General features: G+C 38.9%; 2 protein-coding genes and 1 pseudogene across 2 annotated transcripts; all 3 read right to left on the bottom strand.

Annotated features, from left to right (window-relative positions):
* Positions 1-202: 202 nt before the first annotated feature.
* On the bottom strand, positions 203-5,589 carry LOC119497137 (probable serine carboxypeptidase CPVL). The gene is made up of 13 exons (XM_037785021.1): positions 5,451-5,589; positions 5,147-5,328; positions 4,712-4,833; positions 2,882-2,996; positions 2,686-2,744; positions 2,500-2,579; positions 2,330-2,396; positions 2,043-2,165; positions 1,331-1,462; positions 1,063-1,161; positions 751-924; positions 456-638; positions 203-369 (listed from the first exon to the last, which is right to left on the bottom strand). Exons 1-13 carry the CDS (start codon positions 5,453-5,455, stop codon positions 271-273), a joined length of 1,440 nt encoding a protein of 479 aa, XP_037640949.1. The 5' UTR covers positions 5,456-5,589; the 3' UTR covers positions 203-270.
* A 4,408-nt stretch (positions 5,590-9,997) lies between these two features.
* On the bottom strand, positions 9,998-15,195 carry LOC119497138 (annotated as a pseudogene).
* Positions 15,196-20,095: 4,900 nt separating this feature from the next.
* LOC119497741 (probable serine carboxypeptidase CPVL) lies at positions 20,096-25,474 on the bottom strand. Its single transcript, XM_037786090.1, has 13 exons — positions 25,337-25,474; positions 25,033-25,214; positions 24,605-24,726; positions 22,776-22,890; positions 22,580-22,638; positions 22,394-22,473; positions 22,224-22,290; positions 21,937-22,059; positions 21,223-21,354; positions 20,955-21,053; positions 20,644-20,817; positions 20,349-20,531; positions 20,096-20,262 (listed from the first exon to the last, which is right to left on the bottom strand). Exons 1-13 carry the CDS (start codon positions 25,339-25,341, stop codon positions 20,164-20,166), a joined length of 1,440 nt encoding a protein of 479 aa, XP_037642018.1. The 5' UTR covers positions 25,342-25,474; the 3' UTR covers positions 20,096-20,163.
* Positions 25,475-27,570: the final 2,096 nt, after the last annotated feature.

A 27,570-nucleotide genomic window follows, 5' to 3' on the forward strand; every position in this document is an offset into this window, starting at 1 on the left:
CTGATTGAATGCAACAAAGACTATTTTCCTCATACAATCAAACAGAAATAAACGTGAAATAGTTAAAAAACCCACGCTAACACTAACACGGGGAGAACATGCAAACTCCACACAGAAGGGTCCCAAGCCGGATTCGAACCTGCAACCCTCTAGCTGTGAGGCGCCAGTGCTAACCACTGCACCACCGTGCAGCCCCACAATCAACAGTCATTAATCAAAAATATGCTCTTTAAAATGGTTGTGCTTATGTGTTTCAGCACCAAAAACACATCATATAAATCCCTTTGTTGAGAGGAATCTGTCAATCATGTCAAAGGACCTCGCCGGTTGGTCGTAAGGCAGAATGTGTCCTCCTCCTCGGATGATGACCTGCGCGACAAGAAGACAGAATTTAAAATGGGTGTTCACGGAGTTCCTTTCACATTGTTTTTCAACTGTTGTTATTAACCGCCCACCTGGTAAAACTCTCCAACTTGTCTCACATAACCTGCCACCTCGGTGTCGCTGGGCTGAAGCTTCCAGTGGAAGCGAGGGGCTGTTTTGTACTCAGCCGCCCCGGTCCAGTTGACGGTAGGCAGGAACCTCTCAGTCAGTGGGGCTGCAATGATTACATCCAGTTGACCATTGTAGATTAACACCTGGGTGTATGTAGAAATGGACCAAACAGGAAGAGACTATTAGAGAGGGATTTTCTAAGCAACATACAATTAAACAAAATACAACTACAGCGTATAATCCCACACCCCTCACCCTATAGTTGTCCATCAGCACCCCCAGCCACGGTTTGATGCTCTTCATGAGATCCTGCAGAAGGTACTTCTTCACCTCCGAGCCGTCGTGGAACATCAGGTTCCCCACATGGATGGCACGCCGCACAGCTGGCAGAGTCACAAACGAGGAGAAGTACTCCTGGTCTTCAGGCTCCTGTGGTACACAAAAAAAAGCAAATGTAGTGGGTTAAAACTATTTTAAGTAATAATTAGTTCAGATGTATTTAAGGTTTTGCTCAAAGAAGAAGTCCCACAGGCAGCTTTGAGCCCTGCCAGCAGTGTTTCTACGCACGTGACATGTCATGTAGTTGCAGTAGTTGGTGCAGCCGGTAGCATTTTGAAAGAAGGAGGGATATGGTTCAATATCACCATTCAGCAAGCTATCAAAAACCTGAAGTCAGACGTTAACAAAATAGTCAGCTAAAGGTTTGACTTTATTCACAATTTTACTAAGAATGAGAATAAAAATGGTATTTATTGAACGATTATAAATTAATGAAAATCTAGACAAATGATGATAATAAAAATCACAGACTTTTCTGACATATGTAACCTCTTACCTGAAAAGCCTCCAGCCACTTCTCCTGCTGGATGAGTTTAACCCCAAAGTCCGTCTGCTCGACGACGTACTGTTTCTGGAGTTCATCTATCATACCTGTTTGGTACATGAACTCAGCATAACCACCCAGCATCTGAGATGGGGAAAAAAAGTAAAACATTATACTCGTCTCATTTCTACATTGACATGTCTGAACTGTAGACTACTACACCAATAACACCTGACGGGGTCAAGCTGAAGAGAAGTGAAAAGCTCCCTGCTGGAGCGTGACTTTTTTTTTAAGTGTAGAAACATGAGAACAAAGAGAGCGAGAGAGTTATTAACCAACTTTCTGATTAACACAAGATTGCTTGATGATTGCTCCTCATTGTATGAGATGGGATGAGATGAGGCATGAAAGAAGAGATGAGATTAGAGATGCAATGAGATACTAGATGAAAGATGAGAAAATTTGATGATTTTTTTTTTTTTTAGGGGCACAGAGCAACAAGTACAATCTGGAGACACAGGAAATAGGCCTTTTTCACTGCAGACATTTTGACAGTAACACCTGTGCTTTTCCTACTATGACAAGTTAAAATGTCTGCAGTGAGAAAGGTTCATTCATTAGTCAAGATGATGAAGTTTAGAATCTAAATCAGCCAGAATAACTGATTGTGTGTTCAGAGGCTTTAAAGAATATCAGAAAAAATGACTTTTTGTCAGATACGCACCAGTTCTGGATCACAGAGCCCGTCACCGATAGCCATCCCCATGAAGTTAATCTTCACCTTGGCAGTGGGGTTGTTTTTATGAATGTAGTAAGAAATGGCAGGAACATACTTCCCTGCGTAAGACTGCATGGGGACAGAGAAGGTTTACAACCTCCAATTTATCTTGCATGACAAGCATCTAATGAGTATAAATGTGTGTCCAAGTTAAAAAGCCACTTGTATAACACCACTACTATATCAATTAATATTAATATACAAAGCTTGAAAAGAAATAAAAACAAACATACCTCCCCGGTTGCATAGAACTCATTGGACTGATACTCAGGAAAGATCTGGAAGAACTGTGTTAAAGCACTTTTAAAGAAAAAAAAGGGAAGAGATGGGAATAAAAGTTAGTAATCAAACCACCAGACTCATAGATCCAAGTGACAATGACACTATGTGTGAGTTGTTTCACCTGTACAGATCTCTGCCGACATCATCCTGGTTCTGAGCAAAACCTGCGTCCTCATCAGTGAAGCTGAAACCCGTTCCAACCTAGAAAAAACAAATACTCCTCCTCAAAGACTTCATGACACCTTGAATGAAAGATGTGTTTCAAGTTGTGGCTTTTTTTGTCTGAGGATGAATAAGTAATGCGTACCGGATTGTCGATGTACAAAACTGAATATCTCAATGTCCAAGCGTAATCCCTCATACCAACTGCAAAGACACAAAACATATTATATTGGAGTAAATAATGCTCCAATATAAACTATACAGGGCTCAAGCTCATTCAGTTAAATAAGGATTACAGTGCATGTGTATGTATGCCGCTGTAGTACCAGATCGGTTCTTACCAGTCAAGTTCTTAAACACCACATACGGTCCATGTTCCACAAAGAGACCGAACATGGAGGTTCCACCGGGCCCGCCTTGCAGCCAGAGCAGCACCGGAGCTTTATCTTGATTTGCCTGTCAGTCAGGGCATCACACAGAAAGTTAAGATCTCAGCACCACCCAGTGGTTACTTCAGTTTATTAACAATAGAGGTCAGGTTTAGGTTCATCAGACTGTAGAACTGTGGCAAACAATCAAAGTAAAATGTCAAACATCTGTCTTTTATCACCGAATATGTGAATATCAACACCAGACTATCAGATTTAACAGATTTACGGCTGAAATAAAGATTTTTATTTTTATTTTAAAGTCTCAGAAATGTGTTTAAATATGTGAGTGACATCAACTCTCATACAGTATACTAATAAACACTGACTCCTGTAAATGGTAGCTGTCACCTGTAGAAGCATCTTCACAGAGGCTGAACTGAGAGGATGAAAATGGACTGAATGGAGAGTCATTATTTAGGGAGATGAAAATAAATGTCATGCACTATAATGTAGGGGTCTAAGAAAATATCAACACATATGAGTATCGCGATATTATTACTGTATCGATTCTCCTAAACACTGTATCGATTTTAATTAACCTCATAAAGATCTGACGGCCCGCCATCGGGCCTGGCTGCTAGGAGGCTAAATAACGCTCCAAAGTTACGCTAAATTTTGGCGAGGAAACACTGGCATGGTTTTCACAGGGGTCCCTTGACCTCTGACCTCAAGATTTTGACTTGGTTACTGATTTACAGCTTTTACCAAAAACAAAGTTCACCAAAAATAGGTCAGTCTTCCTGCAAGACCCTGGTTAAAAAACACGTGACTTTTAACACAAAACATAAAGTCTACCACCATCATAGCTTACATTCCCCCAATGATTGCAGCTGACTAAATACACACAGGTGCAACTCCTCCTCACAGGTTGGACTGAGTAAAGAATACCTCAAGTGCAATCAAGTTGAGTTCCAAAGAAAACAATAAGCACGAGAACGAGTATTTATCTAAAAATATCTGCTTCCTCCTTTTTGTGATCCTCTCCTATAAACTGCAGCACTGACAGTAATGCAACTGTGTAACATGGAAAGAAGAAGTCTGAGCCTACCATCAGTGCACCCCAAAGTCAAATCTCCTCAATGGAAAAATGATTCTCAACATTGGTGCACAATAAAAGTTGCATTGTGTGTATCCTACCTGCCCATGCAGCACCACATGACAGACCCGAGGTTAGCTGTGAAGAAGGTGTTGCTTCTTTGCTATTAACTATGCTGGATTATCTTAATTAGTAACCTTCCACATTAGAAACCAGCTAAAGATATAATTTAAGTTAAAACAATATTTTTCAGGAGTTGGTGAAGACCAAACCAGAAGAAAAAAAAAAACACAGAATAATGGATTTGGATTCATCAGGTGGCCAGAAGCACAACTCCAGTGAGATAATAATGCTGCTCTATGTGCGCTGCATGTGTAAATTGGTAATTGTTAACCAGAATTAAATTTGTTTAATAATCCTGTATATGCCAGCTGTGTGTAAAATTAATGTTTTTTTTAAAATGCTACCATGTATACTAAAATCACTCACAATATCTTTAAATCTTTATATTGTATTAGCTATTACATTAGTATTAGGGTCTTTTTCACTGCAGATATTTTCACTTGTCATAGTAGGAAAAGCACAGGTGATACTAATAACAACAACACTATTTCAAGTGTCAAGCCATGCCAGTGTGAAGGTGAGCCAGCATGCACAACAACAGGGCACTCATTATTAATGTTAGTACTGAAGTCTGAGCCTACCATCAGTGCAGGGAAGAACCAAAAGAAGAGGTTGCTATTGTATTTCTTGTTGACAGTGAGGTACCCGGCATGACTCTTGACGTTTGCACCTGGCAGATCTCCTACCAGACTCAGTTTCCTGGCTGGAACAAAAAGAAGAAAAGATGTCTGCAGTATGATTTTTTTTTTTTTTTTTTTTTTTTTTTTTTTAAATTGAACAAATTCAAATTTACAAGCAACATGGGTCATAGATTATTGCATTCGACTAAAAGGAAAAGATGCATACAGAACAAGAACAGATACAATATGTAAAATTATATATGAAAATAATAATAAATTAAATTAAGGGCTAGGGCTGTATACCTGTAATTCATATTCTTCTATTATGCTAAGAAGTTTCAATGCATTTTTGTTTTTCCTAAGGCTCTGTATAGTAATGCGGGTGCACTTATATACCTTCATCTATGGCTCCCTTCTCCAGGTATGGAGTGAGGAAGAGAGGAGACCCGGGGTCGACTCCATTCAGGCCGCTGACAGAGTGAGATTTTCGGCAGAAGAAGGACGAGCAGCTCCGTGATGAGAGAGCAGAGTCCAGACAGTCCATCAGAAAGAGGAAACCCAGAGTTTCCCTCCACAGCCTGCCCAATAGTGACAACATCAATATCAGACTGCAGACCTGCTCAGTCATGTGTGCACCTCAAATACCACAATACCACTCACATTTCAAAACAATCTGATCTTCTAATTTGTTAAAACTCACCTCATGTTCACTGTTGTTTCTGTGGCAAACAGAATAAAGTCCAGCCTTTAGTCAGAGAGACGTCTTGTGAAGTCTGTCAGCTGTGTGGACTGACTAAACGGCTGAGGAGTCACATGATCAGCTCTGCGGTGGTCACGTGACGCATTTAGATCACGTGGTCATTGTTGTTTAGTTCACTGTTTTTTAATTCCTCAACGAGGTCTTGCAGGAAAACTTCTATGTTCAGTTCAGTTCAGACAACTTTATTTATCCCCAAGGGGGCAATTCATTTGCAGCATTCCCAGTCCATACATCCATACATACAACAGACAACCAATAATTAGTTAAATCAAAGGAAACATATTAAAGGCATGGGGCAGTTTGAGGGACAAGTTACAATAAGAACCATATAAACACATTAAAAAAAAATAAGAAACAATATATGAGAACAACATCAGGTCTATGCTAGTTGAACATAATGGTTAGAAGACAAACGAATGGGATTCAAAGCTAACAGTTAATAAGCATTAACTCTTATACATTATTATTGCATTATTATGTATTATATACTACTGTATGTATACAGTCTATGATTTAGAAGGATAATTCTGAGCATGTAGGTCTTTATAATGACCCATTTGATCCCTTCTTGTAATTTTTTTTTAATTATCTCATTTTAAATGGGGCAGTTGTATTCATAGATTAATTGAAGCACACACTTTATATTATTTCCTGTTGAGCACAAAGTGTTCAAGTGTTTCCTTTAAACTCACTGCCAGAATAATGCTCAGTCAGCATTTGGAGTTTCTGTACACTTTATATAATAAGGAAGGAAGCATAAAAATTGAGACACGAAATGACTGGTTTGCTTCTCACTGTCATCTCGAAACTTGATAATTAAAAGTTGTGTAAAGCCTCCAGGTTTGACTGTGATAGGCTGGGACACCTGTCAATCAAGCAAAAAACACCCCAAAGTCAAATCTCCACACATATGAGTATCGCGATATTATTACTGTATCGATTCTCCTAAACACTGTATCGATTTTAATTAACCTCATAAAGATCTGACGGCCCGCCATCGGGCCTGGCTGCTAGGAGGCTAAATAACGCTCCAAAGTTACGCTAAATTTTGGCGAGGAAACACTGGCATGGTTTTCACAGGGGTCCCTTGACCTCTGACCTCAAGATATGTAAATGAAAATGGATTCTATGGGTACCCACGAGTCTCCCCTTGACAGACATGCCCAGTTTATGCTATTCCAATGCAGTTTGGGGAAAAAAACATGCAGTTTTTTGCATGCAGTATAAACATGTTATTTTTGCCAATTCTAAAATGGTTTATTTCTGGTGTGTTCTTTACACTATGACAGTTTTCCTAAAATTATACTTCGCAATATATACAGTCGAAATGTTACTCCAGTATCATGATACGCATCGTATTGCCAGATTCTTGCCAAAACACAGCCCCGGTATAATGTGAGGTTTTCTATAAATATTCTTTATCGCTACAAATATTTCACTCAGTGTTATGCAAGTGGCATGTGACATTAACACGCTGAAACATTAAAAGGAAGATATAAGACTTGGTTACTGATTTACAGCTTTTACCAAAAACAAAGTTCACCAAAAATAGGTCAGTCTTCCTGCAAGACCCTGGTTAAAAAACACGTGACTTTTAACACAAAACACAAAGTCTACCATCATCATAGCTTACATTCCCCCAATGATTGCGGCCTCATTTTTGTCTGTTTGTGCATCTGGATTTTAGGATCCATAGTTTTGAGTATGTATGGGAATTATGTTTTGCCTTCTTTCCACTGCAGAACAAAGTTCAGCAATGTGTAAAGAAAGAAAAACAAAAAAAGAGTGTGAGAAAGTGACTGAGCATGATTTTTTTTGATTTTTTTTTTGACTGGCATCCCACAACTGGCAAAGTGTTTTTAAAGAGGAGCAGTTTATGCCTGTGCTTTTCCAAAATGTCACAATGTGCCTGAATCTCTCTTAAAATCTTCCGTTGGCTTTCTGTAGACAGCGACTGTTCTTCTTCAAACAATCAAAACCATTTAATTCTCTGCGTTTTATTAATGAGTCGTCTCTGTTATCGGCTTTGTCGTGGATGTCTGCTGCATGTGAGCTCAAAAACCAGCTGACCAAGGAGAAAAATACCCGCTTTCCATTTGACCTCTGACCTCTTCATCAACTTCTCTTCCTCTCTTTCTCAGGCCTCCTCTGCCGAGCGATGGATGTACTAACCTTTTTTTTAACCTCCCTTACAGCCTTGAATCTTCACGCCTTCTCACGTTGACTCCTCTTTCTCTCTTTTCCTACGACCAGGAATGTCGACTCATTAGCATGATGACCATGATGCACTGTGTTTTACAGTAGGATGGATGAAATACATTCCACTGACAGGTGGAGCGATCGCAGAGCTGTCTATGCACTTTGTCCTCTGTCGTGCCAGAGGGTAGAATAGCCATATTAAGGTCCGAGTAATTCTCAGTGATCCCCCTTCCCCCCCTTTTTTCACACACCAGCGCGAAACTTAAATGTGTTTGGCTTTATGGAGAGACTGTGCCTGGCATGCATCACATGTCTGTAGATAAAAGAAGGGAACCTATAGGTGCTCGTATTGTAAGGACCCTGCACCGTTAAGTTTGTGCTCTTTTTATTCTGGAAAAAAAAAAGATGAAGGATGTGAATTGAAAAGCTTTATCCTCATTATGGGTTACATTCAAGTTTTGTCAAAGCATTCAGACCGTTTGAGTCTGTGTGTGCAGTTTGATGTGTGTCGATGAGAGAAATCGATTCTCTTGAAAAGGGCTTTGTCGTACCAACCCTTTGAGCTGAAGCTTGCCTTATGTTAGGTTGTTTTTTAGACCATATTTAGACTGTTAGACCATTCCAAATTAACCTCTTGCATGTGAAATTTATGACCTCAAAATACTTTCAACTGGAATCATTTTAGAGCTATTTTAGAGTTAGATACGAAAGTCTCTAGTTTCCTTTTTGACATTTGGGTCCAGGTTCAGAGAAAAAGATATTTGTTACTGCAGAGGCAGATGAAAAAAGGACAGATGGAAGTGCAGTGTGAGTGTGTGGATTTGTGAGAGGTGGAGAACAATTCCTATGTATTAATGATGTTATAATTGTATTATTTTAAATCTAAAACTATAAATATTGTACATAATGTCAGTAATTTCTGTAATCCTGTACATGTAATGCAACCACCTTTCTTTTTGAAGGGAGTAAATGTGTGGTACATGTTTGTAAATAATGTTCGCATAGCACTTGTTGCCTTTTGTTTGTACGTCGAGGCTCATTTTCAGCGCTTAAATACATTGTTTATATGTAATGAACTGATGAAATCCATTCTGGCCTGCATAACTTTGTACATTTTTTTTCGTGTGTCTGTAATGACATTGTCTCTCATTTTTGTTTTGCATTTGTACAGATGTTAAAGTATCACTGCAGTTACATTACGGTATGAAAATAAAGCACTTGTTCTGTAACATACAACTAACTGATGTGATTTGATGTCACAATTAGCTTGTACTTGAAATCCGGTGACACAAATGTTTTCTGTGCAGATAACCAGAGTACAAAAATGAACTGAGAGATTAATTGAATATTTTAGGAATTCTATTAAAAAGAAAACTAATGTTGACATCAAGCGATCAACAGTATTTCCCCGATGCTTGTCCTTGAAATATAACTGCTCATTAAATAGTTAGGTGCTTTAAAGGTTTAGAATACTCATTAATTATTGAACCGTCTAGACATCTTGATAGATGCCTGATGAAATAACATGGCAGTTAACTTCAGTACACAAACATGTTTGTCAAAAAATAACCAACTAAAACTACAGAACACTTCAGCGTGTCAAATATATTTTAAAGCCACATGAATAGCCGAAAATAATGAAATTAATAGCAGGCATTGTTTATTGTTGTAACATGCAAATTGGCCCCTATTCTTCAGAGATATGAGCCATCTAATATTGTTTTTAGGATCTATGTTCAATAATAAGAAATGTAGTTGTATTAACTTTTTAAAAAATGCATTGAATGACAAGTTTTGTGAAGTGCTATTGTTTAATTTCTGTCTTTCTAAGGAAATTTCTTTGAGCACAGTGACCCCTGGTGGACAAATTCCATTCAACAACAGGTGTGTCAATTAATAAAAAGGCTTTCTCTGATCATTAAGACACTCAGATTTAGAAAAAAACAAAAAACATTTTATTTCAAGACAATTCATCTCTGGTTTCAAGGTGTTTTCTTTATATTTCATCATCAAGCATGTTCTGATTGAATGCAACAAAGACTATTTTCCTCATACAATCAAACAGAAATAAACGTGAAATAGTTAAAAAACCCACGCTAACACTAACACGGGGAGAACATGCAAACTCCACACAGAAGGGTCCCAAGCCGGATTCGAACCTGCAACCCTCTAGCTGTGAGGCGCCAGTGCTAACCACTGCACCACCGTGCAGCCCCACAATCAACAGTCATTAATCAAAAATATGCTCTTTAAAATGGTTGTGCTTATGTGTTTCAGCACCAAAAAACACATCATATAAATCCCTTTGTTGAGAGGAATCTGTCAATCATGTCAAAGGACCTCGCCGGTTGGTCGTAATGGCAGAATGTGTCCTCCTCCTCGGATGATGACCTGCGCGACAAGAGGACAGAATTTAAAATGGGTGTTCACGGAGTTCCTTTCACATTGTTTTTCAACTGTTGTTATTAACCGCCCACCTGGTAAAACTCTCCAACTTGTCTCACATAACCTGCCACCTCGGTGTCGCTGGGCTGAAGCTTCCAGTGGAAGCGAGGGGCTGTTTTGTACTCAGCCGCCCCGGTCCAGTTGACGGTAGGCAGGAACCTCTCAGTCAGTGGGGCTGCAATGATTACATCCAGTTGACCATTGTAGATTAACACCTGGGTGTATGTAGAAATGGACCAAACAGGAAGAGACTATTAGAGAGGGATTTTCTAAGCAACATACAATTAAACAAAATACAACTACAGCGTATAATCCCACACCCCTCACCCTATAGTTGTCCATCAGCACCCCCAGCCACGGTTTGATGCTCTTCATGACCATCCTGCAGAAGGTACTTCTCACCTCCGAGCCGTCGTGGAACAGTCAGGTTCCCCACATGGATGGCACGCCGCACAGCTGGCAGAGTCACAAACGAGGAGAAGTACTCCTGGTCTTCAGGCTCCTGTGGTACACAAAAAAAGCAAATGTAGTGGGTTAAAACTATTTTAAGTAATAATTAGTTCAGATGTATTTAAGGTTTTGCTCAAAGAAGAAGTCCCACAGGCAGCTTTGAGCCCTGCCAGCAGTGTTTCTACGCACGTGACATGTCATGTAGTTGTAGTAGTTGGTGCAGCCGGTAGCATTTTGAAAGAAGGAGGGATATGGTTCAACATCACCATTCAGCAAGCTATCAAAAACCTGAAGTCAGACGTTAACAAAATAGTCAGCTAAAGGTTTGACTTTATTCACAATTTTACTAAGAATGAGAATAAAAATGGTATTTATTGAACGATTATAAATTAATGAAAATCTAGACAAATGATGATAATAAAAATCACAGACTTTTCTGACATATGTAACCTCTTACCTGAAAAGCCTCCAGCCACTTCTCCTGCTGGATGAGTTTAACCCCAAAGTCCGTCTGCTCGACGACGTACTGTTTCTGGAGTTCATCTATCATACCTGTTTGGTACATGAACTCAGCATAACCACCCAGCATCTGAGATGGGGAAAAAAAGTAAAACATTATACTCGTCTCATTTCTACATTGACATGTCTGAACTGTAGACTACTACACCAATAACACCTGACGGGGTCAAGCTGAAGAGAAGTGAAAAGCTCCCTGCTGGAGCGTGACTTTTTTTTTTAAGTGTAGAAACATGAGAACAAAGAGAGCGAGAGAGTTATTAACCAACTTTCTGATTAACACAAGATTGCTTGATGATTGCTCCTCATTGTATGAGATGGGATGAGATGAGGCATGAAAGAAGAGATGAGATTAGAGATGCAATGAGATACTAGATGAAAGATGAGAAAATTTGATGATTTTTTTTTTTTTTTTAGGGGCACAGAGCAACAAGTACAATCTGGAGACACAGGAAATAGGCCTTTTTCACTGCAGACATTTTGACAGTAACACCTGTGCTTTTCCTACTATGACAAGTTAAAATGTCTGCAGTGAGAAAGGTTCATTCATTAGTCAAGATGATGAAGTTTAGAATCTAAATCAGCCAGAATAACTGATTGTGTGTTCAGAGGCTTTAAAGAATATCAGAAAAAATGACTTTTTGTCAGATACGCACCAGTTCTGGATCACAGAGCCCGTCACCGATAGCCATCCCCATGAAGTTAATCTTCACCTTGGCAGTGGGGTTGTTTTTATGAATGTAGTAAGAAATGGCAGGAACATACTTCCCTGCGTAAGACTGCATGGGGACAGAGAAGGTTTACAACCTCCAATTTATCTTGCATGACAAGCATCTAATGAGTATAAATGTGTGTCCAAGTTAAAAAGCCACTTGTATAACACCACTACTATATCAATTAATATTAATATACAAAGCTTGAAAAGAAATAAAAACAAACATACCTCCCCGGTTGCATAGAACTCATTGGACTGATACTCAGGAAAGATCTGGAAGAACTGTGTTAAAGCACTTTTAAAGAAAAAAAAGGGAAGAGATGGGAATAAAAGTTAGTAATCAAACCACCAGACTCATAGATCCAAGTGACAATGACACTATGTGTGAGTTGTTTCACCTGTACAGATCTCTGCCGACATCATCCTGGTTCTGAGCAAAACCTGCGTCCTCATCAGTGAAGCTGAAACCCGTTCCAACCTATAAAAACAAATACTCCTCCTCAAAGACTTCATGACACCTTGAATGAAAGATGTGTTTCAAGTTGTGGCTTTTTTTTGTCTGAGGATGAATAAGTAATACGTACCGGATTGTCGATGTACAAAACTGAATATCTCAATGTCCAAGCGTAATCCCTCATACCAACTGCAAAGACACAAAACATATTATATTGGAGTAAATAATGCTCCAATATAAACTATACAGGGCTCAAGCTCATTCAGTTAAATAAGGATTACAGTGCATGTGTATGTATGCCGCTGTAGTACCAGATCGGTTCTTACCAGTCAAGTTCTTAAACACCACATACGGTCCATGTTCCACAAAGAGACCGAACATGGAGGTTCCACCGGGCCCGCCTTGCAGCCAGAGCAGCACCGGAGCTTTATCTTGATTTGCCTGTCAGTCAGGGCATCACACAGAAAGTTAAGATCTCAGCACCACCCAGTGGTTACTTCAGTTTATTAACAATAGAGGTCAGGTTTAGGTTCATCAGACTGTAGAACTGTGGCAAACAATCAAAGTAAAATGTCAAACATCTGTCTTTTATCACCGAATATGTGAATATCAACACCAGACTATCAATTTAACAGATTTACGGCTGAAATAAAGATTTTTATTTTTATTTTAAAGTCTCAGAAATGTGTTTAAATATGTGAGTGACATCAACTCTCATACAGTATACTAATAAACACTGACTCCTGTAAATGGTAGCTGTCACCTGTAGAAGCATCTTCACAGAGGCTGAACTGAGAGGATGAAAATGGACTGAATGGAGAGTCATTATTTAGGGAGATGAAAATAAATGTCATGCACTATAATGTAGGGGTCTAAGAAAATATCAACACATATGAGTATCGCGATATTATTACTGTATCGATTCTCCTAAACACTGTATCGATTTTAATTAACCTCATAAAGATCTGACGGCCCGCCATCGGGCCTGGCTGCTAGGAGGCTAAATAACGCTCCAAAGTTACGCTAAATTTTGGCGAGGAAACACTGGCATGGTTTTCACAGGGGTCCCTTGACCTCTGACCTCAAGATTTTGACTTGGTTACTGATTTACAGCTTTTACCAAAAACAAAGTTCACCAAAAATAGGTCAGTCTTCCTGCAAGACCCTGGTTAAAAAACACGTGACTTTTAACACAAAACATAAAGTCTACCACCATCATAGCTTACATTCCCCCAATGATTGCAGCTGACTAAATACACACAGGTGCAACTCCTCCTCACAGGTTGGACTGAGTAAAGAATACCTCAAGTGCAATCAAGTTGAGTTCCAAAGAAAACAATAAGCACGAGAACGAGTATTTATCTAAAAATATCTGCTTCCTCCTTTTTGTGATCCTCTCCTATAAACTGCAGCACTGACAGTAATGTAACTGTGTAACATGGAAAGAAGAAGTCTGAGCCTACCATCAGTGCACCCCAAAGTCAAATCTCCTCAATGGAAAAATGATTCTCAACATTGGTGCACAATAAAAGTTGCATTGTGTGTATCCTACCTGCCCATGCAGCACCACATGACAGACCCGAGGTTAGCTGTGAAGAAGGTGTTGCTTCTTTGCTATTAACTATGCTGGATTATCTTAATTAGTAACCTTCCACATTAGAAACCAGCTAAAGATATAATTTAAGTTAAAACAATATTTTTCAGGAGTTGGTGAAGACCAAACCAGAGGAAAAAAAAAACACAGAATAATGGATTTGGATTCGTCAGGTGGCCAGAAGCACAACTCCAGTGAGATAATAATGCTGCTCTATGTGCGCTGCATGTGTAAATTGGTAATTGTTAACCAGAATTAAATTTGTTTAATAATCCTGTATATGCCAGCTGTGTGTAAAATTAATGTTTGTTTTTTTAAATGCTACCATGTATACTAAAATCACTCACAATATCTTTAAATCTTTATATTGTATTAGCTATTACATTAGTATTAGGGTCTTTTTCACTGCAGATATTTTCACTTGTCATAGTAGGAAAAGCACAGGTGATACTAATAACAACAACACTATTTCAAGTGTCAAGCCATGCCAGTGTGAAGGTGAGCCAGCATGCACAACAACAGGGCACTCATTATTAATGTTAGTACTGAAGTCTGAGCCTACCATCAGTGCAGGGAAGAACCAAAAGAAGAGGTTGCTATTGTATTTCTTGTTGACAGTGAGGTACCCGGCATGACTCTTGACGTTTGCACCTGGCAGATCTCCTACCAGACTCAGTTTCCTGGCTGGAACAAAAAGAAGAAAAGATGTCTGCAGTATGATTTTTTTTTTTTTTTTTTTTTTAAATTGAACAAATTCAAATTTACAAGCAACATGGGTCATAGATTATTGCATTCGACTAAAAGGAAAAGATGCATACAGAACAAGAACAGATACAATATGTAAAATTATATATGAAAATAATAATAAATTAAATTAAGGGCCAGGGCTGTATACCTGTAATTCATATTCTTCTATTATGCTAAGAAGTTTCAATGCATTTTTGTTTTTCCTAAGGCTCTGTATAGTAATGCGGGTGCACTTATATACCTTCATCTATGGCTCCCTTCTCCAGGTATGGAGTGAGGAAGAGAGGAGACCCGGGGTCGACTCCATTCAGGCCGCTGACAGAGTGAGATTTTCGGCAGAAGAAGGACGAGCAGCTCCGTGATGAGAGAGCAGAGTCCAGACAGGCCATCAGAAAGAGGAAACCCAGAGTTTCCCTCCACAGCCTGCCCAATAGTGACAACATCAATATCAGACTGCAGACCTGCTCAGTCATGTGTGCACCTCAAATGCCACAATACCACTCACATTTCAAAACAATCTGATCTTCTAATTTGTTAAAACTCACCTCATGTTCACTGTTGTTTCTGTGGCAAACAGAATAAAGTCCAGCCTTTAGTCAGAGAGACGTCTTATGAAGTCTGTCAGCTGTGTGGACTGACTAAACGGCTGAGGAGTCACATGATCAGCTCTGCGGTGGTCACGTGACGCATTTAGATCACGTGGTCATTGTTGTTTAGTTCACTGTTTTTTAATTCCTCAACGAGGTCTTGCAGGAAAACTTCTATGTTCAGTTCAGTTCAGACAACTTTATTTATCCCCAAGGGGGCAATTCATTTGCAGCATTCCCAGTCCATACATCCATACAAAAGACAACCAATAATTAGTTAAATCAAAGGAAACATATTAAAGGCATGGGGCAGTTTGAGGGACAAGTTACAATAAGAACCATATAAACACATTAAAAAAAAATAAGAAACAATATATGAGAACAACATCAGGTCTATGCTAGTTGAACATAATGGTTAGAAGACAAACGAATGGGATTCAAAGCTAACAGTTAATAAGCATTAACTCTTATACATTATTATTGCATTATTATGTATTATATACTACTGTATGTATACAGTCTATGATTTAGAAGGATAATTCTGAGCATGTAGGTCTTTATAATGACCCATTTGATCCCTTCTTGTAATTTTTTTTTAATTATCTCATTTTAAATGGGGCAGTTGTATTCATAGATTAATTGAAGCACACACTTTATATTATTTCCTGTTGAGCACAAAGTGTTCAAGTGTTTCCTTTAAACTCACTGCCAGAATAATGCTCAGTCAGCATTTGGAGTTTCTGTACACTTTATATAATAAGGAAGGAAGCATAAAAATTGAGACACGAAATGACTGGTTTGCTTCTCACTGTCATCTCGAAACTTGATAATTAAAAGTTGTGTAAAGCCTCCAGGTTTGACTGTGATAGGCTGGGACACCTGTCAATCAAGCAAAAAACACCCCAAAGTCAAATCTCCACACATATGAGTATCGCGATATTATTACTGTATCGATTCTCCTAAACACTGTATCGATTTTAATTAACCTCATAAAGATCTGACGGCCCGCCATCGGGCCTGGCTGCTAGGAGGCTAAATAACGCTCCAAAGTTACGCTAAATTTTGGCGAGGAAACACTGGCATGGTTTTCACAGGGGTCCCTTGACCTCTGACCTCAAGATATGTAAATGAAAATGGATTCTATGGGTACCCACGAGTCTCCCCTTGACAGACATGCCCAGTTTATGCTATTCCAATGCAGTTTGGGGAAAAAAACATGCAGTTTTTTGCATGCAGTATAAACATGTTATTTTTGCCAATTCTAAAATGGTTTATTTCTGGTGTGTTCTTTACACTATGACAGTTTTCCTAAAATTATACTTCGCAATATATACAGTCGAAATGTTACTCCAGTATCATGATACGCATCGTATTGCCAGATTCTTGCCAAAACACAGCCCCGGTATAATGTGAGGTTTTCTATAAATATTCTTTATCGCTACAAATATTTCACTCAGTGTTATGCAAGTGGCATGTGACATTAACACGCTGAAACATTAAAAGGAAGATATAAGACTTGGTTACTGATTTACAGCTTTTACCAAAAACAAAGTTCACCAAAAATAGGTCAGTCTTCCTGCAAGACCCTGGTTAAAAAACACGTGACTTTTAACACAAAACACAAAGTCTACCACCATCATAGCTTACATTCCCCCAATGATTGCGGCCTCATTTTTGTCTGTTTGTGCATCTGGATTTTAGGATCCATAGTTTTGAGTATGTATGGGAATTATGTTTTGCCTTCTTTCCACTGCAGAACAAAGTTCAGCAATGTGTAAAGAAAGAAAAACAAAAAAAGAGTGTGAGAAAGTGACTGAGCATGATTTTTTTTTTTTTTTTTGACTGGCATCCCACAACTGGCAAAGTGTTTTTAAAGAGGAGCAGTTTATGCCTGTGCTTTTCCAAAATGTCACAATGTGCCTGAATCTCTCTTAAAATCTTCCGTTGGCTTTCTGTAGACAGCGACTGTTCTTCTTCAAACAATCAAAACCATTTAATTCTCTGCGTTTTATTAATGAGTCGTCTCTGTTATCGGCTTTGTCGTGGATGTCTGCTGCATGTGAGCTCAAAAACCAGCTGACCAAGGAGAAAAATACCCGCTTTCCATTTGACCTCTGACCTCTTCATCAACTTCTCTTCCTCTCTTTCTCAGGCCTCCTCTGCCGAGCGATGGATGTACTAACCTTTTTTTTAACCTCCCTTACAGCCTTGAATCTTCACGCCTTCTCACGTTGACTCCTCTTTCTCTCTTTTCCTACGACCAGGAATGTCGACTCATTAGCATGATGACCATGATGCACTGTGTTTTACAGTAGGATGGATGAAATACATTCCACTGACAGGTGGAGCGATCGCAGAGCTGTCTATGCACTTTGTCCTCTGTCGTGCCAGAGGGTAGAATAGCCATATTAAGGTCCGAGTAATTCTCAGTGATCCCCCTTCCCCCCCTTTTTTCACACACCAGCGCGAAACTTAAATGTGTTTGGCTTTATGGAGAGACTGTGCCTGGCATGCATCACATGTCTGTAGATAAAAGAAGGGAACCTATAGGTGCTCGTATTGTAAGGACCCTGCACCGTTAAGTTTGTGCTCTTTTTATTCTGGAAAAAAAAAAGATGAAGGATGTGAATTGAAAAGCTTTATCCTCATTATGGGTTACATTCAAGTTTTGTCAAAGCATTCAGACCGTTTGAGTCTGTGTGTGCAGTTTGATGTGTGTCGATGAGAGAAATCGATTCTCTTGAAAAGGGCTTTGTCGTACCAACCCTTTGAGCTGAAGCTTGCCTTATGTTAGGTTGTTTTTTAGACCATATTTAGACTGTTAGACCATTCCAAATTAACCTCTTGCATGTGAAATTTATGACCTCAAAATACTTTCAACTGGAATCATTTTAGAGCTATTTTAGAGTTAGATACGAAAGTCTCTAGTTTCCTTTTTGACATTTGGGTCCAGGTTCAGAGAAAAAGATATTTGTTACTGCAGAGGCAGATGAAAAAAGGACAGATGGAAGTGCAGTGTGAGTGTGTGGATTTGTGAGAGGTGGAGAACAATTCCTATGTATTAATGATGTTATAATTGTATTATTTTAAATCTAAAACTATAAATATTGTACATAATGTCAGTAATTTCTGTAATCCTGTACATGTAATGCAACCACCTTTCTTTTTGAAGGGAGTAAATGTGTGGTACATGTTTGTAAATAATGTTCGCATAGCACTTGTTGCCTTTTGTTTGTACGTCGAGGCTCATTTTCAGCGCTTAAATACATTGTTTATATGTAATGAACTGATGAAATCCATTCTGGCCTGCATAACTTTGTACATTTTTTTTCGTGTGTCTGTAATGACATTGTCTCTCATTTTTGTTTTGCATTTGTACAGATGTTAAAGTATCACTGCAGTTACATTACGGTATGAAAATAAAGCACTTGTTCTGTAACATACAACTAACTGATGTGATTTGATGTCACAATTAGCTTGTACTTGAAATCCGGTGACACAAATGTTTTCTGTGCAGATAACCAGAGTACAAAAATGAACTGAGAGATTAATTGAATATTTTAGGAATTCTATTAAAAGAAAACTAATGTTGACATCAAGCGATCAACAGTATTTCCCCGATGCTTGTCCTTGAAATATAACTGCTCATTAAATAGTTAGGTGCTTTAAAGGTTTAGAATACTCATTAATTATTGAACCGTCTAGACATCTTGATAGATGCCTGATGAAATAACATGGCAGTTAACTTCAGTACACAAACATGTTTGTCAAAAAATAACCAACTAAAACTACAGAACACTTCAGCGTGTCAAATATATTTTAAAGCCACATGAATAGCCGAAAATAATGAAATTAATAGCAGGCATTGTTTATTGTTGTAACATGCAAATTGGCCCCTATTCTTCAGAGATATGAGCCATCTAATATTGTTTTTAGGATCTATGTTCAATAATAAGAAATGTAGTTGTATTAACTTTTTAAAAAATGCATTGAATGACAAGTTTTGTGAAGTGCTATTGTTTAATTTCTGTCTTTCTAAGGAAATTTCTTTGAGCACAGTGACCCCTGGTGGACAAATTCCATTCAACAACAGGTGTGTCAATTAATAAAAAGGCTTCTCTGATCATTAAGACACTCAGATTTAGAAAAAAACAAAAAACATTTTATTTCAAGACAATTCATCTCTGGTTTCAAGGTGTTTTCTTTATATTTCATCATCAAGCATGTTCTGATTGAATGCAACAAAGACTATTTTCCTCATACAATCAAACAGAAATAAACGTGAAATAGTTTTCACAGAACTCAGGTTTGATAATCAGACTGAATTGGCAGTCATTAACACTTATTTTCACTATTTGATGATTCAAATGTCTGGATCCAGGCTATGAGAAACTTATTTCATTCGCAGTCCAACGTCCCACACCAAATGTCACCTCTGCTAAAATACTGGGGGGGAAAAAAAATCCACAAGGTGCTGATTTGGCTGAGACAATCAACAGTCCATCCATCCATTCATCCATCTGCAACCGCTTATCCCGTTAGGGGTCGCGGGGGGGCTGGAGCCGATCCCAGCCGACATTGGGCGAAGGCAGGGTACACCCTGGACAGGTCGCCAGTCCATCGCAGGGCTGACACATATAGACAGACAACCATTCACGCTCACATTCACACCTACGGGCAATTTAGAGTCCACAATTAACCTAACCTGCATGTCTTCGGACTGTGGGAGGAAACCGGAGTACCCGGAGAAAACCCACGCTAACACGGGGAGAACATGCAAACTCCACACAGAAGGGTCCCAAGCCGGATTCGAACCTGCAACCCTCTAGCTGTGAGGCGCCAGTGCTAACCACTGCACCACCGTGCAGCCCCACAATCAACAGTCATTAATCAAAAATATGCTCTTTAAAATGGTTGTGCTTATGTGTTTCAGCACCAAAAACACATCATATAAATCCCTTTGTTGAGAGGAATCTGTCAATCATGTCAAAGGACCTCGCCGGTTGGTCGTAAGGCAGAATGTGTCCTCCTCCTCGGATGATGACCTGCGCGACAAGAGGACAGAATTTAAAATGGGTGTTCACGGAGTTCCTTTCACATTGTTTTTCAACTGTTGTTATTAACCGCCCACCTGGTAAAACTCTCCAACTTGTCTCACATAACCTGCCACCTCGGTGTCGCTGGGCTGAAGCTTCCAGTGGAAGCGAGGGGCTGTTTTGTACTCAGCCGCCCCGGTCCAGTTGACGGTAGGCAGGAACCTCTCAGTCAGTGGGGCTGCAATGATTACATCCAGTTGACCATTGTAGATTAACACCTGGGTGTATGTAGAAATGGACCAAACAGGAAGAGACTATTAGAGAGGGATTTTCTAAGCAACATACAATTAAACAAAATACAACTACAGCGTATAATCCCACACCCCTCACCCTATAGTTGTCCATCAGCACCCCCAGCCACGGTTTGATGCTCTTCATGACATCCTGCAGAAGGTACTTCTCCACCTCCGAGCCGTCGTGGAACGTCAGGTTCCCCACATGGATGGCACGCCGCACAGCTGGCAGAGTCACAAACGAGGAGAAGTACTCCTGGTCTTCAGGCTCCTGTGGTACACAAAAAAAGCAAATGTAGTGGGTTAAAACTATTTTAAGTAATAATTAGTTCAGATGTATTTAAGGTTTTGCTCAAAGAAGAAGTCCCACAGGCAGCTTTGAGCCCTGCCAGCAGTGTTTCTACGCACGTGACATGTCATGTAGTTGTAGTAGTTGGTGCAGCCGGTAGCATTTTGAAAGAAGGAGGGATATGGTTCAACATCACCATTCAGCAAGCTATCAAAAACCTGAAGTCAGACGTTAACAAAATAGTCAGCTAAAGGTTTGACTTTATTCACAATTTTACTAAGAATGAGAATAAAAATGGTATTTATTGAACGATTATAAATTAATGAAAATCTAGACAAATGATGATAATAAAAATCACAGACTTTTCTGACATATGTAACCTCTTACCTGAAAAGCCTCCAGCCACTTCTCCTGCTGGATGAGTTTAACCCCAAAGTCCGTCTGCTCGACGACGTACTGTTTCTGGAGTTCATCTATCATACCTGTTTGGTACATGAACTCAGCATAACCACCCAGCATCTGAGATGGGGAAAAAAAGTAAAACATTATACTCGTCTCATTTCTACATTGACATGTCTGAACTGTAGACTACTACACCAATAACACCTGACGGGGTCAAGCTGAAGAGAAGTGAAAAGCTCCCTGCTGGAGCGTGACTTTTTTTTTTAAGTGTAGAAACATGAGAACAAAGAGAGCGAGAGAGTTATTAACCAACTTTCTGATTAACACAAGATTGCTTGATGATTGCTCCTCATTGTATGAGATGGGATGAGATGAGGCATGAAAGAAGAGATGAGATTAGAGATGCAATGAGATACTAGATGAAAGATGAGAAAATTTGATGATTTTTTTTTTTTTTTAGGGGCACAGAGCAACAAGTACAATCTGGAGACACAGGAAATAGGCCTTTTTCACTGCAGACATTTTGACAGTAACACCTGTGCTTTTCCTACTATGACAAGTTAAAATGTCTGCAGTGAGAAAGGTTCATTCATTAGTCAAGATGATGAAGTTTAGAATCTAAATCAGCCAGAATAACTGATTGTGTGTTCAGAGGCTTTAAAGAATATCAGAAAAAATGACTTTTTGTCAGATACGCACCAGTTCTGGATCACAAAGCCCGTCACCGATAGCCATCCCCATGAAGTTAATCTTCACCTTGGCAGTGGGGTTGTTTTTATGAATGTAGTAAGAAATGGCAGGAACATACTTCCCTGCGTAAGACTGCATGGGGACAGAGAAGGTTTACAACCTCCAATTTATCTTGCATGACAAGCATCTAATGAGTATAAATGTGTGTCCAAGTTAAAAAGCCACTTGTATAACACCACTACTATATCAATTAATATTAATATACAAAGCTTGAAAAGAAATAAAAACAAACATACCTCCCCGGTTGCATAGAACTCATTGGACTGATACTCAGGAAAGATCTGGAAGAACTGTGTTAAAGCACTTTTAAAGAAAAAAAAGGGAAGAGATGGGAATAAAAGTTAGTAATCAAACCACCAGACTCATAGATCCAAGTGACAATGACACTATGTGTGAGTTGTTTCACCTGTACAGATCTCTGCCGACATCATCCTGGTTCTGAGCAAAACCTGCGTCCTCATCAGTGAAGCTGAAACCCGTTCCAACCTAGAAAAAACAAATACTCCTCCTCAAAGACTTCATGACACCTTGAGTGAAAGATGTGTTTCAAGTTGTGGCTTTTTTTGTCTGAGGATGAATAAGTAATGCGTACCGGATTGTCGATGTACAAAACTGAATATCTCAATGTCCAAGCGTAATCCCTCATACCAACTGCAAAGACACAAAACATATTATATTGGAGTAAATAATGCTCCAATATAAACTATACAGGGCTCAAGCTCATTCAGTTAAATAAGGATTACAGTGCATGTGTATGTATGCCGCTGTAGTACCAGATCGGTTCTTACCAGTCAAGTTCTTAAACACCACATACGGTCCATGTTCCACAAAGAGACCGAACATGGAGGTTCCACCGGGCCCGCCTTGCAGCCAGAGCAGCACCGGAGCTTTATCTTGATTTGCCTGTCAGTCAGGGCATCACACAGAAAGTTAAGATCTCAGCACCACCCAGTGGTTACTTCAGTTTATTAACAATAGAGGTCAGGTTTAGGTTCATCAGACTGTAGAACTGTGGCAAACAATCAAAGTAAAATGTCAAACATCTGTCTTTTATCACCGAATATGTGAATATCAACACCAGACTATCAGATTTAACAGATTTACGGCTGAAATAAAGATTTTTATTTTTATTTTAAAGTCTCAGAAATGTGTTTAAATATGTGAGTGACATCAACTCTCATACAGTATACTAATAAACACTGACTCCTGTAAATGGTAGCTGTCACCTGTAGAAGCATCTTCACAGAGGCTGAACTGAGAGGATGAAAATGGACTGAATGGAGAGTCATTATTTAGGGAGATGAAAATAAATGTCATGCACTATAATGTAGGGGTCTAAGAAAATATCAACACATATGAGTATCGCGATATTATTACTGTATCGATTCTCCTAAACACTGTATCGATTTTAATTAACCTCATAAAGATCTGACGGCCCGCCATCGGGCCTGGCTGCTAGGAGGCTAAATAACGCTCCAAAGTTACGCTAAATTTTGGCGAGGAAACACTGGCATGGTTTTCACAGGGGTCCCTTGACCTCTGACCTCAAGATTTTGACTTGGTTACTGATTTACAGCTTTTACCAAAAACAAAGTTCACCAAAAATAGGTCAGTCTTCCTGCAAGACCCTGGTTAAAAAACACGTGACTTTTAACACAAAACATAAAGTCTACCACCATCATAGCTTACATTCCCCCAATGATTGCAGCTGACTAAATACACACAGGTGCAACTCCTCCTCACAGGTTGGACTGAGTAAAGAATACCTCAAGTGCAATCAAGTTGAGTTCCAAAGAAAACAATAAGCACGAGAACGAGTATTTATCTAAAAATATCTGCTTCCTCCTTTTTGTTATCCTCTCCTATAAACTGCAGCACTGACAGTAATGTAACTGTGTAACATGGAAAGAAGAAGTCTGAGCCTACCATCAGTGCACCCCAAAGTCAAATCTCCTCAATGGAAAAATGATTCTCAACATTGGTGCACAATAAAAGTTGCATTGTGTGTATCCTACCTGCCCATGCAGCACCACATGACAGACCCGAGGTTAGCTGTGAAGAAGGTGTTGCTTCTTTGCTATTAACTATGCTGGATTATCTTAATTAGTAACCTTCCACATTAGAAACCAGCTAAAGATATAATTTAAGTTAAAACAATATTTTTCAGGAGTTGGTGAAGACCAAACCAGAGGAAAAAAAAAACACAGAATAATGGATTTGGATTCATCAGGTGGCCAGAAGCACAACTCCAGTGAGATAATAATGCTGCTCTATGTGCGCTGCATGTGTAAATTGGTAATTGTTAACCAGAATTAAATTTGTTTAATAATCCTGTATATGCCAGCTGTGTGTAAAATTAATGTTTTTTTTAAAATGCTACCATGTATACTAAAATCACTCACAATATCTTTAAATCTTTATATTGTATTAGCTATTACATTAGTATTAGGGTCTTTTTCACTGCAGATATTTTCACTTGTCATAGTAGGAAAAGCACAGGTGATACTAATAACAACAACACTATTTCAAGTGTCAAGCCATGCCAGTGTGAAGGTGAGCCAGCATGCACAACAACAGGGCACTCATTATTAATGTTAGTACTGAAGTCTGAGCCTACCATCAGTGCAGGGAAGAACCAAAAGAAGAGGTTGCTATTGTATTTCTTGTTGACAGTGAGGTACCCGGCATGACTCTTGACGTTTGCACCTGGCAGATCTCCTACCAGACTCAGTTTCCTGGCTGGAACAAAAAGAAGAAAAGATGTCTGCAGTATGATTTTTTTTTTTTTTTTTTTTTTTTAAATTGAACAAATTCAAATTTACAAGCAACATGGGTCATAGATTATTGCATTCGACTAAAAGGAAAAGATGCATACAGAACAAGAACAGATACAATATGTAAAATTATATATGAAAATAATAATAAATTAAATTAAGGGCCAGGGCTGTATACCTGTAATTCATATTCTTCTATTATGCTAAGAAGTTTCAATGCATTTTTGTTTTTCCTAAGGCTCTGTATAGTAATGCGGGTGCACTTATATACCTTCATCTATGGCTCCCTTCTCCAGGTATGGAGTGAGGAAGAGAGGAGACCCGGGGTCGACTCCATTCAGGCCGCTGACAGAGTGAGATTTTCGGCAGAAGAAGGACGAGCAGCTCCGTGATGAGAGAGCAGAGTCCAGACAGGCCACCAGAAAGAGGAAACCCAGAGTTTCCCTCCACAGCCTGCCCAATAGTGACAACATCAATATCAGACTACAGACCTGCTCAGTCATGTGTGCACCTCAAATGCCACAATACCACTCACATTTCAAAACAATCTGATCTTCTAATTTGTTAAAACTCACCTCATGTTCACTGTTGTTTCTGTGGCAAACAGAATAAAGTCCAGCCTTTAGTCAGAGAGACGTCTTATGAAGTCTGTCAGCTGTGTGGACTGACTAAACGGCTGAGGAGTCACATGATCAGCTCTGCGGTGGTCACGTGACGCATTTAGATCACGTGGTCATTGTTGTTTAGTTCACTGTTTTTTAATTCCTCAACGAGGTCTTGCAGGAAAACTTCTATGTTCAGTTCAGTTCAGACAACTTTATTTATCCCCAAGGGGGCAATTCATTTGCAGCATTCCCAGTTCATACATCCATACAAAAGACAACCAATAATTAGTTAAATCAAAGGAAACATATTAAAGGCATGGGGCAGTTTGAGGGATAAGTTACAATAAGAACCATATAAACACATTAAAAAAAAATAAGAAACAATATATGAGAACAACATCAGGACTATGCTAGTTGAACATAATGGTTAGAAGACAAACGAATGGGATACAAAGCTAACAGTTAATAAGCATTAACTCTTATACATTATTATTGCATTATTATGTATTATATACTACTGTATGTATACAGTCTATGATTTAGAAGGATAATTCTGAGCATGTAGGTCTCTATAATGACCCATTTGATCCCTTCTTGTAAAAAATGTTTTAATTATCACATTTTAAATGGGGCAGTTGTATTCATAGATTAATTGAAGCACACACTTTATATTATTTCCTGTTGAGTGTTTCCTTTAAACTCACTGCCAGAATAATGCTCAGTCAGCATTTGTAGTTTCTGTACACTTTATATAATAAGGAAGGAAGCATAAAAACTGGGACACGAAATGACTGGTTTGCTTCTCACTGTCATCTCAAAACTTGATAATTAAAAGTTGTGTGAAGCCTCCAGGTTTGACTGTGATAGGATGGGACACCTGTCAATCAAGCAAAAAACACCCCAAAGTCAAATCTCCTCAATGGAAAAAATGATTCTCAACATTGGTGCACAATAAAAGTTGCATTGTGTGTATCCTACCTGCCCATGCAGCACCAGATGACAGACCCGAGGTTAACTGTGAAGAAGGTGTTGCTTCTTTGCTATTTACTATGCTGGATTATCTTAATTAGTAACCTTCCACATTAGAAACCAGCTAAAGATATAACTTAAGTTAAAAAAATATTTTTCAGGAGTTGGTGAAGACCAAACCAGAGGAAAAAAAGACCAAAGAATAATGGATTTGGATTCATCAGGTGGTCAGAAACACAACTCCAGTGAGATAATAATGCTGCTCCATGTCTGCTGCATGTGTAAGTTGGTTAACCAGAATTAAATTTGTTTAATAATACTGTATATGCGAGCTGTGTTTAAAATTAATGTTTTTTTTAAAATGCTACCATGTATACTAAAATCATTCACAATATCTTTAAATCTTTATATTGTATAGGCTTTTATATTAGTATTAGGGTGTTTTTCAAAACATGCAGTTTTTTGCATGCAGTATAAACATGTTATTTTTGCCAATTCTAAAATGGTTTATTTCTGGTGTGTTCTTTACACTACGACAGTTTTCCTAAAATTATACTTCGCAATATATACAGTCGAAATGTTACTCCAGTATCATGATACGCATCGTATTGCCAGATTCTTGCCAAAACACAGCCCCGGTATAATGTGAGGTTTTCTATAAATATTCTTTATCGCTACAAATATTTCACTCAGTGTCATGCAAGTGGCATGTGACATTACCACGCTGAAACATTAAAAGGAAGATATGAGACTTGGTTACTGATTTACAGCTTTTACCAAAAACAAAGTTCACCAAAAATAGCTCAGTCTTCCTGCAAGACCCTGGTTAAAAAACACGTGACTTTTAACACAAAACACAAAGTCTACCATCATCATAGCTTACATTCCCCCAATGATTGCAGCTGACTAAATACACACAGGTGCAACTCCTCCTCACAGGTTGGACTGAGTAAAGAATACCTCAAGTGCAATTAAGTTGAGTTCCAAAGAAAACAATAAGCACGAGTACGAGTATTTATCTAAAAATATCTGCTTCCTCCTTTTTGTGATCCTCTCCTATAAACTGCAGCACTGACAGTAATGTAACTGTGTAACATGGAAAGAAGAAGTCTGAGCCTACCATCAGTGCACCCCAAAGTCAAATCTCCTCAATGGAAAAATGATTCTCAACATTGGTGCACAATAAAAGTTGCATTGTGTGTATCCTACCTGCCCATGCAGCACCACATGACAGA

The sequence above is a fragment of the Sebastes umbrosus genome, chromosome 11 (assembly GCF_015220745.1).
Source record: "Sebastes umbrosus isolate fSebUmb1 chromosome 11, fSebUmb1.pri, whole genome shotgun sequence".
NCBI lineage: Eukaryota > Metazoa > Chordata > Actinopteri > Perciformes > Sebastidae > Sebastes > Sebastes umbrosus.